The following is a 17,075-nucleotide window of genomic DNA, read 5'->3' as shown; positions in this document are numbered from 1 at the left end:
TGCAGGACTCCTTGTTCCTGCTGTTGATGCAGAAAAAAAAAATCCGTGAAGGTGTTACAGAAGAAAAACCTCCAGCTGCACGTTTCAGGAATACTGAAAGGCAGAAACAAATATTTTACCGTCTCATTTCTTATGACTTCATCTGCTCAAAGTTCAGCTTCACGCATTCAAAATGAATCAAGTCCAAAAAAAAAGAGTCTGGAAGCAGACGGAGGAAGATGTTGAACCTGGATTCATGGCGGCGTGGAAACAGAGAGGCGAGCACGAGGAGGAAGTGAACTCGACCTCGTTTCCATGGCAACGCTCCAACCAGAAACGCATCGTTTTCGCATTTTTGTTTGAAAGAAGTTTCACGTTTATATGGCAACGTTGTAAGATCGATGCCAAAAATGCTTCTGTGTTTGTGATCAGGTTTGTGCGATGCAAGCGAACGCATCGCGAGGACAGCCGAGACAGATGTTTGTGTCCGGGCTGAGGCCGGAGGCGTGACCCTTCCTCCTCCTCCTCCTCCTCCTCCTCCTCCTCCTCCTGCAGGACGTCCAGCCTGCTGACCTCTCGGGTCAGTCAGTTGTGAGAACGGTGTGACCTGCGCTGAACCCCCGCCGGGCGGCTGTCTTCCGCCGCTACCTGTGGTCTGTCTGGCCTTTCTTCTTTCAGGGATGGTAAAGTCGTTGACTCGCTCGCTCCGTCTTCACTCTTCTTCTGCAGCCTTTATGGCCAAAAGAGCCATTTTAGTGGCTTACTGTCAAGTCAAGCTGTTCTGGAGCCATAAAGAACATGTAACCATTAACATGAGGCGAATGCAGCTCATGGTTTTAATGCACAAACAAAAACTATATCTTAAGATGCCTTTATGATGTATTAACTACCGTTTAGAATAGACCCTTTTATCAAATTTAACCTATTTTTGTACCTGATTTGAACTATTTTTGAGCTTTTTTGTTGAGTTTTGAAATTGTAGCCATTTTATCTGTTTTTAACCAGTTTTTTATGCTTTTTTTCCTACCATAATTAATTTACTTATGTTAGAAATTGGAGACATTTCAGACTTTTAAGCTAATCTATCTTTTTTTTTTTTTTTGCCATTTCTTGTGGTTTTAGCTATTTTTCCCAATTTTATTGCACCTTTTTGAACCGAAAGCCACGAATCATATAATAATTTCAAAATAAGTTAAATGTTTATTCACGTATCATGTTGTTTAGGCTTCATGGAGCCGCTACAGAGGGACTGAAGAGCCACTGGAGAGGACGCCTTGGAGACGGAGCCTTTCCAAATAGTTACATATCCCCGTTTACACTGGGACACACTCGTTGTGTTTTCATAAAGTTGTGTTTTCAGTGACTCCATACATCACTGATATGTGTAAACAAACCGTCAGAAACCTGCAAACCCCAAAACAGAAAGACCAGATCCGGAATCGAACCCACGCCCCGTTCCGCTGCGAGGCAAGCAAACCACTGCACCACCATGCCACAGCTGCCACTGTCCTCCAGGTGATAGGCACAGACTGCTACACTCCTGGAGAGAGAGAGAGAGAGAGAGGGGGAGGGAGACACACACACTGTACACACACACACACACACACACACACACAGAGGGAGGGGGAGAGAGGCAGGCAGTCCTCCACGGAGGCTCGTGAAGCAGCAGCAGCAGCAGCAGCAGCAGCAGCAGCACGAGCTCCTCTCCGCACTGAAGCCCGGACCGACCGACCGGCCGGATGGAACTCTGACGTCACGCGCTCTGATCGTCCGGATTCCTTCTTATTTCTCGTCTCTGATTTTCAAACCGCGACATTTTCTGTGGATTAGTCGGTGAATTCGGGACGTGCTTTTCCGTGTCGCTGTCCGGGAGGCTGCCGGAGCAGAGGAGGAGGACACCATGGGTTTCTACGGCACCTTGAAGCTCATCTTCTATAAAGTGAGTAAAAAAAAAAAAAAAAAAAAAAAAATTTAATTAATTAAAAAAAAATTAGGGCTGGGTTTCCCGCAGAAACCCGCTCGGGCTCGTGCACCGCCGGGATGACGAGGCGTTTCTCTGCGTGCGCGCGTGGACCACTGCGGAACCGGCAGGAAGACGGACGCAACTCATTCAATGCGTTTTTTTTCCCCCCTCGCCCTGTCGTCCGTCCACCCAGCGCACGAGCGACTGTCATCATCCTGCAGCCATGAAGGGAAACCTGCAGCAGACCATGGCTCCACGTGATGTTCAATAAAACAACATCCAGGGTGTGAAAGTCGTTTTAATGCAGCCAGTTTCATGGATGAGCCAGAGGCCAGAGTAACCTTTGAAACATGACTGCTGCATGGGTGCATTATGACAGTGTCAACATTAAAATCAACCATTTGTCTTAAAACCTTGAAAAAGTTGATATTTTTAAACAAGATTCGGGCCCCATTGAAACGTCTGAAAATACATTGTGTTTTTTGTTTCAGATGTTTTGCATTTATTCATTTTGAAAATGATATCCACAGAAATTGCTGCAGTTCTGAAATTAACACAAATTACATGTCGTCCACTCGTTGGCGCTGTTGGTTGTTTTTGTAATAAAACACACACATGCTGCAGAGAACAGTACACCATAAACTAATGATGAGAGAATGCAGACATTCGTATGGACAGAACACCAAGTTGGATTGTTATTATGTTGACTGTCCACACTAAAACTACCAAGTCCAGGAAAATATGAACTGGGACCAATACCAGGAGAATCTGGACTGAGACCAGGACCAGGACAATATGGACTGGGAGTCATGACTCTCTGGAGGAAAACATGGTTCTTATTGTCCATCTACTGAGCTTGTACAGAAGAGACTGAGTCAAGACCAAGACCAGAACATCTTTAGACCATGGCAAGACCAAGACTTTGCATGACCGAGAATGAGTCTAGACCAAGACCAGAGTATCCCAAATCAAGACCAAGACTTTGTAGAACCTAGACCAACTCAAGACCAAGACCACAACATCCTAAGACCATGGCAAGACCAAGAGTTTGCGGGGCCCAAACAGAGTCTAGACGAAGACCAGAGCTTCCTAAGACAAGAGCAAGACTTTGCAGCACCTAGAGAAGAGTATCCCAAGATGGTAAAGTCCTTGAAAATGAGCGGTTAAGATTATTCTCAAGTACAACAACACAACTTGTTTGTGTTTACAGGTCTGAGCTGCAGCATTAAAGCTTAAGAAAAGACCATTATTAGCGTCCACACATCTATTAAGTACGAATTACAGCAGTAAATCAGTAAATCCGGCTAAAACGGCATCGAGTTCGGTGTGAGAAGCTAGCTTTGAATCTAACCTGCAGATGTGAACCCAGATGTTCTGTCTCCTACAGTAAACACATTCTGCTGCTTTTCAACCCCTCAAAGTGAAGTTTGTCCTTTCTGGCTTAATCAGATCCACACAGACGCCACATGTGGCACTCGAGGCCGTCGGCTCCGTCAGAAAATAGGAAGCAGATTATCACGGTTTTGTTGCGGCTGTGTGTTCTGAATGAAATCGGCTCGGAGATGCACAAGTATGTTCTTGGGTTATAATTGGAGGAACGCACACACACACACACATGCTGCCTCCTCCTTACTATGTGTGTGTGTGTGTGTGTGTGTGGCAGCCGGTTAGCAACGCGTGCTGCTCTATTTTGGACCAGCGCTGCACCAGCGACATTCCTCTGATTTTCTGCATTCCTGCATCCATTCACCACGAGACGGCACAGACACCCGGCGGAGGGGCTGCAGGCTGACTCAGGCCTCGGAGTCCAGGCCTTTCTGTTACTCAGCAGCCGCGCTCTGCGGTTCAGGCTCACCGGTGGCGCACCGCGCCCCAGAAATCCACAGATTCCTCTCGGACAGCTTGTCTTGATTCCTCCGTCACACAGACTGTCCAGCATGAGTGATGACACTGTCACCTTCAGAGCTCCTGACTTGTGGTAATTTCAACTTTCACAATCAGGACGGACATTTTCTGGAACCTCTGTTACCTGGAAATCCTTGATTTTAAATGTTTCCGTGAACTCCAGAGTAAACCCTTTCAGTTTGACCTCAGTTCTTATCAGATGCAGTTTCTCTTAACTGTCAACTTGTGGGGCTTATTGTGTGGTCTGTGTTGGTTTGAGGTTCATTTGTGACTCTAAATGTGTTTGTGTGTGTGTGGGTGGGAAAGTGTGAAGATCTGTGTTTGTGTTTGTCCTGTGGTGGACTGGTCCATGACCCTCAGTGATCCTCAGCTGGATCAAACTATAGAAGATTAATAGATAATATTTTTATCAACTCTTCACACTCAGACGTGAAGAATCAGATTTGATTCAATGGCAAAGTCATGGTGACTTCATGCTAGTTACTCTGTAAGGAGTATGTCTCAGGGAGTGTCTCTCAAAGGTGACTTCAAGTCTTAACTTAGCAAACATCTTCTAATTTGGTACAAAACAGTCCGCCTTGACAGTAACGGCACCTGGATTTTGATTGGTCAGTGAAGTCAGGACCATAATTTAGTGAGGGTTGTCTCTTTTAACCAGTGTCTTCCTCTCTGTCTCTCTGCACCTCCAGATGAAGAGGAAGTTGGATCATGGTCCAGACGGCCGGCCGTTCCCTTCAGGGAAGAAGCACTGCAAAGGCAACGGATACCTCAGGTAAACACCGACAGTAGCCTCCGTTTTCAGAAGTATTATGGGATATTTTTGTTCAATTAAAATCAATATAGCCTCAGATAATGAAAAGAATCAGTCAAAAACATCAATCTTGATGTTTCCCTATAAGATTTTGTTGCGCCGTTGGTAAAACTCACTAAAATCTGCAAATTACCGTTAAATTACCGTTAAATAAGGACCATCACACCGTATAGTACACGGCTTTCACCGTGTACTGAGTACTGAGTATTTTAGAGATGAGGGTAAAATAATGATAAAAAGTACTAATATTCGTTAACGTCTGAACTGCTGATGCTAAAGTGGCTCAACATGCCCACCTAGTGTAGCGCACAGGGACTTAAAGAACATTATTAGACGTGTGTCTACCTGGAAGTGAACATCGGTGATGGTGGTAAACTAAGCCGACGGTTTGATTCCGTTTGGTGTGCGTACGTCACTGCTGTTGCTCAAAGTCGTCACCTTCTGTTTCTCCGCAGTCCGTCCAGCCTGGTTCAGGCCACGCCCACCACGTTCGGCGACCTGCGGCTAGCCAATGGGCATTCGGCTCAGCGGCGGCGCGTCACCTCCGGCCCGCCTCCGTCCGGCCTGCAGGACTGGCTCCACACCTTCCAGGTCGGCTCATTCACACTCATTCAACCTCATGTTTGTGGTAAAGTTTCACTGAAAACCTTCAGAGAATTATCCAGAAAAAGAAAAAACACCAAGTTTTCACTGATCCCGATGCTCCGTTTACACATCATTTCTTCCCTGCAAAATAAACAGATTCTCCACCAGTATCGGTGTGTTTCTAGTCAGGAAGCTTTGATGAAGCCAACAGGTTGTTGACTTTCAGAGCGGTGTTCATTCATGTGTTCAGAGACGCAGCAGGCTGTCCTGCAGTGCTTTTCTGCGTTTTGGTAAAAGTGCGCCGGTTTCTTCCGCTCGCTGCACACAAACAGAGTCGCGGATCGAGAGATGCCTCCGAGCGGCTCTTATGTAACTGAAGGGGGGGGGGGGGAAACACACAGACAACGTACAAGTACAAACACACACAAATATGGCTTTCTGCTTCAAGCTATGAAGTGCATACGATGTCAGGGAAACAAAGCACGCGATTCGAATTGGACTGAACCAAAGGGAAAGAAATCACAGTGATGAAGAAGAACACAGGAACAAAGATCCAAAGTTTTGCCTCATCCTATAAACGGGGCTTCAGCGTGATCTGTGTTTGATTAGCAGGGTTTTACCTTTTAGCTTTGCCTCGTTCTTTGCGTTATTTTCAAAGTGTGGTGCAGTGCAGGTGAAACGTGTTGGGTCGTGTCGGATCAGGTGTGTGAAAGAGTGTGTGTCTTCCCCCCCCTCAGGCGTGGAGCGGCCCCGAACGCCTCCTGGCTCTGGACGAGCTGATCGACAGGTGTGAGACCAGCCAGGTGAAGCACGTGATGCAGGTGATCGAACCGCAGTTCCAGAGAGACTTCATATCCCTGCTGCCCAAAGAGGTACCAACCACATCCCACACCGCAGGGTTCACAGCTGCTCGAGAGATACCGAGAGCAGAAAACTGCTGAGAGGGAAGAGAATATCAAGGGGCCGCAGTCTTATTTCAGCTGGATTCAGTCAGTTTAAACAAAGCTGCACGCTCTAAGTGTTCACAGCTTTTCTAGAGATATGAAGAGGCTCCTGTGCCTGGCTAACACATGCTAGCTCAGATTTGTACCATTTAGGCTGCTGCTGTTCTTCCGTTTGTCTTCCTAAGCTAGGAGGGGTTAGCCCTGGAGCTATCACCGCAGCTTATATAGGTCAGATGTTTCAGGAGTGTACAGAGAACCTGTTTGTCCTCATCAGCTTTTACAATTTCCCACCGAGAAACCATGTAGCCTTTGGAGCTAACGTCATTTAGCTAACTCACAGGTTTCTACTTCAGCTCAATCTCTGCAATTTTGTAATTTCTTTGCGTGTTTTCCATTGGTAATGGAGGCAATGAAATAAAATACAATCTAGCATTGCTCTTTGACGTTATGTCGCACTGCCATGGGAAATGGAAAAATGCATGTCATTAGGAAATATTTTAAGATTTTTTTCAAATGTTTTTTTTAAGTAAGAAAAAAAACATGCTTATTTATCTTTTTGTATTTGATACGTTGACCAAAATCTCACATAGAATAAAATATGACTGAAACATGTGTAAAATATAGATGTATATTACATAAACATATGCAAAACTAACCTAAATATAGCTGTTGGGTTGTTGAGGAATAGATTATGTAACTTCCACTAATTTCATATTCTAGTTAAATGTGGTGTCAAAGAGAAAATAACCTAATGGTCTGCGTTGATTCTCGTTCATTTTCATAATGCTAGCAAACAGTGGATATCCGGCACTTGCTGTTTCTGGATTTATCTATGTCCAGTATGGTCATAACAGACTGCAAGATACCATTACTACTTGATGTTAAATATTAGCAGTGACGCTAGCCAAAGCTCAACAGAAGATCTCTGATGGTTGGAGCGAAGGGAGCGGAGGTGTAAAGGTTGGTGTTGTGCTGCTGTTGGCAGCTGGCCCTGTACGTGCTGACCTTCCTGGCGCCCAGAGACCTGCTGCAGGCCGCCCAGACCTGCCGCTACTGGAGGATCCTGGCCGAGGACAACCTGCTGTGGAGGGAGAAGTGCCGAGAGGAAGGTACGAGCCCAACACTCACTGAAGCAAGGACGCCGACCACTCAACCACGTGTAAAAAGAATAGTTCTACTGGCTCTGAGTGGCCGTTCTGTTGTCGTCCTGTCCTTCATGTCTCTGCTACATGATGAGATCTTCAGTTTATAGTAGAGTTTTGAGCGTCTGTTTACACAACAACGGAGTCACTGAAAACACAGCTGAGAACACTTTTCGAAAACACCTCCCAAAGCACAACTTTTTTATTTCCCCATTTCCAGGGAAACAGACATCATTTTTAAAATGTTAGTGCCAGTGTTTCCACTTGAAACTGTCATGTAAACGAGGCCCAATGGCACCTGAAATGGCGCAGTGTTCACGCCTTTATTTTGAAAGAATGGAGGAACATGCAAACACAGCTAAACACACACACACACACACACACACACACACACACACACACACACACACACACACACACACACACCGACAGCCCTTCTTCAGTCAGCGCAATGCAGTGGCTCTAAGTGTGTGTGCGTGTGCGTGTGTGTGTGTGTGTGTGTGTGTGTGTGTGTGTGTGTGTGTGTGTGTGTGTATGTGTGTCTGGGCATGCTGCCAGTCAGTGGAGACACGCTGCCAGCACTCAGCAGTCATACCAATGAGGCGGCCTAGCATCGCGCCGCGGTCGTGCTAATGACGCTAGCGCTAACTGGCTCAGCTCATCACCCCCATAATCAGGGCTAATTATCACCAGCACCATTAGCATCCCGACGGTTTCAGTTTAACACGCTGTTCTTCTAGAATGGTTTCAAGAACACGTCTCTCCTCATGGAACGCCGGTCTTCTATCGCCATGGCAACCACAGCATCCAGAATCATCGCTGGACATTTCTATTAATTTCACATGTTGAATGTCAGTCTTGTCTCATCTCTCGTCCTCTCCTCTCAGGCGTGTCCGAGTGTGCGTCGTCTGCTCGCACTAAGTGTGCGCTCAGCCCGTGGAAGTCGGTGTACATCCGACAGCACCGCATTGAGACCAACTGGAGGAAGGGCGACGCCCGGGAGCCCATGGTACTCTCTCTCTCGGCCAGAACCCCCCCCACCCCCGCCGGCGTACACTGCGCACGTGAACACGTCTGACCGCCCGCCGCGCTCTGCCTGCAGGTCCTGAAGGGCCACGACGACCACGTCATCACCTGCCTGCAGTTCAGCGGCGACCTGATCGTCAGCGGCTCCGACGACAACACGCTCAAGGTCTGGTCCGCCATCACCGGCAAGGTAACCGTGACGATCTCCCCCGCTGGAGGTCGACCCGCCTGAACTGGTGTTTGTGTGTCAACACGGCGCAGACGGCCTTCTGTAGAACCACACACAACACTGACTCTCGGACACATTTCAGTCTTTTCTTGAACAAGTGAGCTTCATTCAAAACTCTGAACTGAATGAGGCAGTGAATCACTCTTTCTGTCTTACACACACACACACACACACACACACACACACACACACACACAGGATCTGGTTGGTATGTCAGTCCAGTTTCGGTGGAACATTCCTGAATCAGACACACCTGCTGGATTGTGTGTCTAAACCTGCTTGTGTGTGTGTGTGTGTGTGTGGGTGTGTGTGGGTGTGTGTGGTTGAGCACGTGTACAAAGCGTGCATGTGTTTCTTGTAACACTCTCCGCAAGGATTGAAACATGCGTTTTGTTAGCAGGGAGCGTCCTGGAGTATATATACACACACAGACAAACAGACACACACACACACACACACACACACACACACGCACACACACACACACACGTCGTCCGCGGCGACGGCGGCCAGGCGTGCGCTTCCCGTCGTCTCCTTGAGACGCCGCAGGCAGCCGCATTTAAATGAACTTTATTAGCGGTGGGCGGAACGCGGCGTCTTCCAGCAACCGTCGCCACGGCGAAGTTCCCCCCTGTTACCATGGCAACAAACACCTTCAAGGTGAACCTGCTGTCATGTCAGTGTGTGTGTGTAGATAGTACTTTTACACACACATCCATTTCGGCTTTCATTTTTCTTTCGTCTCAACTTTCACTCAGAAACACGACAAAAAATTAAAAATCTGTTGCTCAGCAGCGCGAGGCGGACAGTCTGACGACGGAATCTTTGCGTTTGTCACAGTGTCTGCGCACGCTGAACGGCCACACCGGCGGCGTGTGGTGCAGTCAGATGACGGTCGCCACGGTGATCAGCGGCTCCACCGACAGGACGCTGCGAGTGTGGGACGCCGAGAGCGGCGAGTGCGTGCACACGCTGTACGGACACACGTCCACCGTGCGCTGCATGCATCTCCACGGCAACCGGTAAAAAACACTCACACACACACACACTTTAATACTCAACATGTAGCGGTCTCTATGGCAACCAGCACACCGTTGATTCATTAAATCCAGACACACACACAGGATGAGGCAGAGTTGACCAATCAGGTGAGAGAGTGAGGCAGTGCTGTGGCGTCCCGTCCTCAGGGTGGTGTCGGGGTCCCGGGACACCACGCTGCGGGTGTGGGACGTGTCGACGGGCCGCTGCGAGCACGTGCTGACGGGCCACGTGGCGGCGGTGCGCTGCGTCCAGTTCGACGGGCGCCGCGTGGTGTCGGGCGGGTACGACTACATGGTGAAGGTGTGGGACCCCGAGACGGAGGTGTGTCTGCACACGCTGCAGGGACACACCAACAGAGTGTACTCGCTGCAGGTGAACACACACACACACACACACACACACACACACACACACACACACACACACACACACACAGACACACACACACCTTGTTTTGGTTGTGGTATCTCATCATTTCCTCGTCTCTTTGCAGTTCGACGGTGTGTTTGTGGTCAGCGGCTCGTTGGACACTTCCATCAGAGTCTGGGACGCTGAGACAGGTAGAGACAACAGACTTCCAGAAGGTTAACGCTTGCAGATACTAAAATGAAGACCAGGTCCAAACAGGTCCAGAAGTAGTCCTAAGACCAGGTACAAGCCTTTCAGGGAATAGTCCAAAGACCAGGTACAAACCAATCCTGAAGTACTTCAAAGATCAAGTCTAATGGGGTCTGAAATCCGTCGGTAGGCCATGTCCAAATGGGTCCAGAAGTAGTCCAAAGATCAGGTACAAACTTTTCTGGAAGTAGGCCAAAGACTAGGTCCAAATGAGTTGAGAAGTTTTCCAAAGAACAGTTCTAAATGGGTCCAGAAGTTGTCCAAATACCAGGCACAGACTGGTCTGGAAGTAGTCTTCAACCAGGTCAAAGAACAAAGTAGAAAACGATGAGGAAACCATCTAAACCCGGGTTAAAGAATGATTTCGAGACCAGCATAAACCCGGGTTAAAGAACTAGTCTAACGCCAGGTCCAAAGCAAATTACAAACTCAACAGCAAATCTCAACCCAGTCAAAAATGTAAATCTGTTAGATCAGAGTCGAAAAACAAACTGAATATTTTAAACTTCGGAACCTGTTGGTGCGCTGCTTTTATATTTATGCTGGACTGATTCGGGACCGGAAGAGGAACTGCGGACTGGTTTCGGGCTAGTTCTGAACATAGTGCAGCGTGACGGTGCTGATCTGACGCCTCCGGCCATGTCCTGTCCCAGGTGGCTGCATCCACACGCTGACGGGCCACCAGTCGCTGACCAGCGGCATGGAGCTGCGCGACAACGTCCTGGTGTCCGGGAACGCCGACTCCACGGTCCGGGTGTGGGACGTCCGGACGGGACAGTGTCTGCACACGCTGCAAGGTGAGTCCCTGGCGTGGGACGGCGAGCGCGGCCGGCCCGGCGCCAGGCGTTTCGAGGACCCTGACCACGTGTCCGCCTCCCGCAGGGCCCAACAAGCACCAGTCGGCCGTGACCTGCCTGCAGTTCTGCCGCGGCCTGGTTCTGTCCAGCTCGGACGACGGGACGGTCAAACTGTGGGACCTGCGGACCGGAGCCTGGCTGCGGGACGTGGTGGCGCTGCAGAGCCGGGGATCAGGTCAGGAGGGAGGGGGAGGGGCTTAGCTCAGGCCACTGAGGCGCTTTGTAAATCTTATTTACATGAGTGGTGTTAGACTATATTGAGAATAGAGTCACAGCATGAGTAACCATTAGGCTAGTTCTACCTAGTTAGCTCCTGGACTGGTTTCAGACGAGTTAAGGACAAACTGACTTCAATTCAGACAGATTTTAGCTGATTGGAGACTAATTGGTAATAAACCCTTAATTTTAGAAAAGTGCCAGACGACTTTATGGGTTGATTATCCGTAGTTTTTTTTCTCCCTGGTTCTATATTGTACTTGTTTAAAACTTGCTCATTTAGACATGGATTCATTGGGGTTTACACTAGTTTAATCTGGTTTTAGCGGTTTTATCTTCTTTTAGGGCAGTTCTATCTGTATTCCTAGTTCTTTCTACGTTTTAGGTTTTAGATAGTTTTTCTAATGTTGTCAGACTGGTTTCATGTGGTTTTGTTTGACTTTACTCTGTTATTGCACCACTTCTATCTTCTTTTAGGAAAGATTTATCTGGTTTAGACCAGTTTTACCTTTTTTTTAGACCAGTTGAATCTGGTTTTAGATCAGTTTTATTTGGTTACAGATGATTTTTAGATTCTTTCAGACCCGTTTTGTTCTGGTTTTACTTTTTCTTCGACTGATTTTAAATTTTCCGAGACTAAGTTTGAAAGTCTTATGTTTAAACTGATTAAATTTCAGATTTGGTTAAATTCAAGTTCAAAATCAGTTTTACTTTAAAATACATGAAGGAATGTTTGATCAGACCTGTCAGAAGATGGTATCTGGGTCCCTTTGAAGCAGTTTCAGTTTAGATTGTAGTGAATTTAGACCAGCTTTAAAGACATTTTGGTGAAAATGTTTCTAAATTCGATTGGTGGAAGTCTTTCATTCAACCTGATGTGTCGGTAAGTTTAACATTAGACGCAAGTAGCAATGTCTGTGGACTTTTCCCGAGCACTACCCAGCGTCTAGCTATCAAGAGATTCCCTCAGTTCTGTGTTTTTCGCCTGATGTGAACGGAGCCAGACGTTGCTTTTGGTTTGTGAACAGGCGGCGTGGTGTGGAGAATCCGAGCGTCCGACACCCGGCTGGTGTGCGCCGCCGGCAGCCGGAACGGGACCGAGGAGACCAAACTGCTCGTGCTGGACTTCGACCTCGAGGACAAGAAGAAGGAGACCGAGTGAGGAGGAGGAGGAGGAGGAGGAGGAAGGACGAGGACTGACGCCATTGCACCCAGACGAAGGACGCCGATATCGGACTGTCTGGTTTATTTATTTTTTACAACAAAGCTTTTGGAAAGTGACTTTTTTTTGGGACCAAAGTCAAGACTGGATCATTTCCGTTTTTCCTTCGCTGTCAGGTGTGAATGTTACGCTGCGTCCTGATTGGTCCTCAGCGACCAAACAGGAAGTGAAATATCCGGTTCAGACGGTGACGACAGATGAATGTTTCATGCTTTAATGGACACCAAAAACAAAAAAAGATAGTTGTAAACGGTTACTATGACAACGTGTGAATGTAAACAAGGGCATTCACTCCTACTGCTGCTGAACTAACGAGTCAGACCAACCAATCAGAATCTACCAAATCTCCCCGGCCAGAGCCACATGAGCGGCGACACATACGCAAATGCGTGACGCCTCTTTTTTTTTTCCCACTCTCGTCTCTCTGAGGTCGTGGCGTTCTGTAGCCGATTAAAACACGGGAGCGGGGAATGTTCTGGTTTCATCCTGCGAGGAAGCAAAGCCTCACATCAGCAGCTTCACCAAAAACAAACGTTTAAAGCTGCAGTTTAGTTCAAGATGACGATTTCTCCCACCTCCAACCAAGAAGATACGTTTCTTTAATCTGTCTGATGACTTGTTGAAAAAAACTACTTAAAATTTTGTTTTCTTATAAAGTAACATCTAAAAAAACCCCAATTTTGTTTTTAAGGGAATGTTACAAAATGTTCTAATCAGCAAGTATTTTATTTTTTACAAATGAAAATTTTAAATTTTCTTCTAATTTTTAATTAAAAAAAAAAGTTTCCCCCCAAAAAATATAAAAATCTGTCAATTTGGAAAAAAAAGACAAATTTTTGTGACCTCATCATTGCAATGACATCACAGTTGTGACATCAGTGCCATGGTGACATCATTACCTTGTGACATCATTATCATGGTGACACCAACTTCAGCTTCAAAGAGCCCCCTTCTTTTAAAATTCAATCATGAGAAACTCGATTTTCATTTGCGAGAATTAAATAATGTTTCTTCTTACTCGACTCTAAAACTTCCTCAACGCTGCTTTTAAAATTGCACTAAACTGCAGCATTAAAACTTTTATTTTTTGGTTTGAAATCTGTTTTTTGGCCTTTCTTTGATCTTGAATTCCTTCCGGTTTTTCTATTTTTTTTTTAGCTATCAAATCGCCCCACATGAAAAATGTTTCGAGGACGAACACGATGATGATGTAAAGAGCTGCGGTTGCCAGGCAACACCTCCAGCATATAAGCGAGAGTCCCGCGCGACGTTTCCACGGCAACAAGTGGTATTTTCCAGGCGGGAATGTGGATCTTGTTGCAGCTGTGGGGCTCCAAAACATGTAATCATGTAAAAAAAAAATGTGGAGAAGCAGATTGTAAATACGAAGAGGATGTAAATATTCAGCTTTTTATAAGAAGAAAACAGAGGAAATATGGTCGGGAGGGGGCGGAGGGAGGACTCTATCAACCAATAAAGAGGATTTTGTAATAAATTCTTGTCTGATGTCTAATTTGTTTCGATTCATGACTTTCTTTTAAGAAAACGCCGTTCATACCTGTAAAAGCTTCTGACACGACCTGATGAGTTCTACGTCCACCTGCAGGTATGTTGAGAGCGCCATCGGTGCCCACGTTGTCAACGAGCAAGACTACTGCAAGACCGACCGTGAATTATATTCTGCTGAAAGATCAAGAGGAGCAGAAAGAAACGTTTTCTTTGGTTGGGCCTGATTGGCCCCTCTTGAGGGCCAGTTTTGGAATACAGGCCTCATGTTTGACACCCCTGCTTTAATAGTAAAGGTTATTGTGGCACTGTTTTACCAGTCCGGTCCACTCCAGATGACATCGGGCTGAATGTGGCCCCTCCACTGAAATGTGTTTGACTCTGTTGACCTAGAGAAGCCAGCAGGAAGCGTGTGGTCCAGGTTCCAGCTTTTAGAGAGATGAAGCCCTTCAGACGGCGTCCGCTGGCCGGCAATTACATTAAAAGCCTCCACACACACACACACACACACACACACACACACACACACTGGTGCTGGCATTGATTTAATGGATTTCTTTCTAAATTAGATCTGAACTCTGAGACCTCAAACGATATTTTTTTTAGCTCCATCAAGACAGTTTTCTTATTAATTTACTTAAAAAAAAAACCTTCATGTAGATTTTTCTGAGATGTAGAAATCAGTTACGAAGCAGAAACATAAATACACTAAATGCAGTTTTCATGCTCTATCTAGTTATTTTGAGATGTTAAAGGATCACCTGTCAGGGATTATTACAGTCTGAATAAAAGTTCAATTTACATGTTATGTTTTAAAAATCTACATTCTCCTTCCTCTTCCAGACAGGTGAAGCATTCCAGTTCATCTCTGCCTGCCGTACCTTCAATATCGAGGCTGCCTCAGACACTTTGTTCACGATTAAAGTAGCACGAATGTAACATCTCCCCAAGGCTCCGCCCAGCTCCCACCCCATTGGAGGAGCTCCCGTTGGGAGCGAACGCACTGGACGCGGTAGTGCAGCGCGTGCGGAAGCGCCACGCGCAGGGAGTTTGTGATCGCCTCCAATGTTATTAACCTTTCTGACTGCCCGCACACAACGCGCATAGGAGCGCAGCGCGCCTGCTCCGCTTCCTTCTATTTTTCATATGAGCCGCGAGCGCCAAGAGCGCCTTGGCAACGCGCCCCAGTGAAATGTACGTGCAGGGGGCTGGTAGAACGGCGAAGGGATTTGATTGGTTCCTGAAGAGCGGTCCGCGCCTTACGATTGGTCGGAGTTTTTACTGTCCTTTGGCCGCTACAGTGGTCAGATTTTTTCTGCACCTTTTTCGGTTCCACATAATGTATTGACTTCTCCCAGGGGGCAAGGAGCATTTCACTCAGTATGACAAAAAGTGCTTTTGGACAGCATCGTCTACCCTAGCTTTAAGTTATCCATCCATCCATCCATTTTCTACCTCTTATCCGGGGTCGGGTCGCGGGGGCAGCAGTCTCAGCAAGGATGCCCAAACTTCCCTGTCCCCAGACACTTCCTCCAGCTCCTCTGGGAGGATCCCAAGGCGTTCCCAGGCCAGCCGAGAGACATGGTCTCTCCAGCGTGTCCTGGGTCTTCCCTGGGCTCTCCTCCCGGTGGGACATGCCCAGAACACCTCCCCAGGGAGGCGTCCAGGAGGCATCCTAACTAGATGCCCGAGCCACCTCAGCTGGCCCCTCTCGATGTGGAGGAGCAGTGGCTCCTCCCTGGTGACTGAGCTCCTCACCTTATCTCTAAGGGAGCGCCCAGCCACCCTACAGAGGAAGCTCATTTCGGCCGCTTGTATCCGGGATCTTGTCCTTTCGGTCATGACCCAAAGCTCAGGACCATAGGTGAGGGTGGGAACGTAGATTGACCGGTAAATCGAGAGCTTCGCCTTTCGGCTCAGCTCCCTCTTCACCACAACGGACCGATACAACGACTGCATCACTGGAGCCGCTGCACCGATCCGCCTGTCAATCTCACGCTCCATCCGTCCCCCACTCATGAACAAGACCCCAAGATACTTAAACTCCTCCTCTTGGGCCAGAGTCTTTCCTCCGACCTGGAGAGGGCAGACCACCTTCTTCCGGTCAAGGACCATGGCCTCGGATTGGAGGTGCTGATCCTCATCCCTGTCGCTTCACACTCGGCTGCAAACTGCCCCAGTGCATGCTGCAGGTCCGGGTTCGATGAAGCCAACAGGACAACATCATCTGCAAAAAGCAAAGATGAAATCCTGTGGTTCCCGAACCGGACCCCCTCTGGCCCCTGGCTGCACCTAGAAATTCTGTCCATAAAGATTATAAACAGAACCAGTGACAAAGGGCAGCCCTGCCGGAGTCCAACATGCACCGGGAACAGGTCCGACTTACTGCCAGCAATGCGGACCAGACTCCTACTCCGGTCATACAGAGACCGGAGGGCCTTAACAAGGGGCCCCGGACTCCGTATTCCCAGAGCACCCCCCACAAGACACCACGAGGGACACGGTTGAATGCCTTCTCCAAGTCCACAAAACACATGTGGACTGGTTGGACAAACTCCCACGAGCCCTCAAGCACCCTATGGAAGGTATAGAGCTGGTCCACTGTTCCACGACCAGGACGAAAACTGCATTGTTCCTCCTGAATCCGAGGTTCGACTATCGGTCGAATCCTCCTCTCCAGTACCCTGGAATAGACTTTCCCAGGGAGGCTGAGGAGTGTGATCCCCCTATAGTTGGAGCACACCCTCTGGTCCCCCTTTTTAAACAGGGGGACCACCACCCCAGTCTGCCAATCCAGAGGCACCATCCCCGACTGCCACGCGATGTTGCAGAGTGTCAACCTTGACAGTCCCTGCACATCCAGAGACTTAAGGTACTCAGGGCGAATCTCGTCCACCCCCGGTGCCTTGCCACCGAGGAGCTTACCGACCACCTCGGTGACTTCAATCTGACGATTAAGTTAAATTCAGAACAATCATTTTCATTCAGAATGAGATGTTTATTAGAGGATTTAATTTTTATCCTGAATTAA

General features: G+C 47.7%; 1 protein-coding gene across 1 annotated transcript; it reads left to right on the top strand.

Annotated features, from left to right (window-relative positions):
• Positions 1–1,661: 1,661 nt before the first annotated feature.
• LOC115381230 (F-box/WD repeat-containing protein 7-like) lies at positions 1,662–13,912 on the top strand. The gene is made up of 13 exons (XM_030082504.1): positions 1,662–1,918; positions 4,537–4,619; positions 5,114–5,249; positions 5,981–6,115; positions 7,173–7,296; positions 8,217–8,338; positions 8,432–8,545; positions 9,425–9,606; positions 9,772–9,997; positions 10,119–10,185; positions 10,897–11,040; positions 11,126–11,275; positions 12,345–13,912. Exons 1-13 carry the CDS (start codon positions 1,880–1,882, stop codon positions 12,476–12,478), a joined length of 1,656 nt encoding a protein of 551 aa, XP_029938364.1. The 5' UTR covers positions 1,662–1,879; the 3' UTR covers positions 12,479–13,912.
• The last annotated feature ends 3,163 nt before the right edge of the window (positions 13,913–17,075 follow it).

The sequence above is a fragment of the Salarias fasciatus genome, chromosome 3 (genome assembly GCF_902148845.1).
Source record: "Salarias fasciatus chromosome 3, fSalaFa1.1, whole genome shotgun sequence".
Lineage (NCBI taxonomy): Eukaryota > Metazoa > Chordata > Actinopteri > Blenniiformes > Blenniidae > Salarias > Salarias fasciatus.
Note: the sequence above shows the minus strand (reverse complement) of the source record. Positions and strands in the feature narration are given on the sequence as shown.

Bases quoted from the DNA above. Each gene is read 5' to 3' on its own strand.
- LOC115381230 (XM_030082504.1), top strand. From the start codon at position 1,880: ATGGGTTTCTACGGCACCTTGAAGCTCATCTTCTATAAA. The intron at 9,998-10,118 runs GTGAACACACAC...GTCTCTTTGCAG, and splicing joins ACAGAGTGTACTCGCTGCAG to TTCGACGGTGTGTTTGTGGT. The intron at 11,276-12,344 runs GTCAGGAGGGAG...GTTTGTGAACAG, and splicing joins GCTGCAGAGCCGGGGATCAG to GCGGCGTGGTGTGGAGAATC.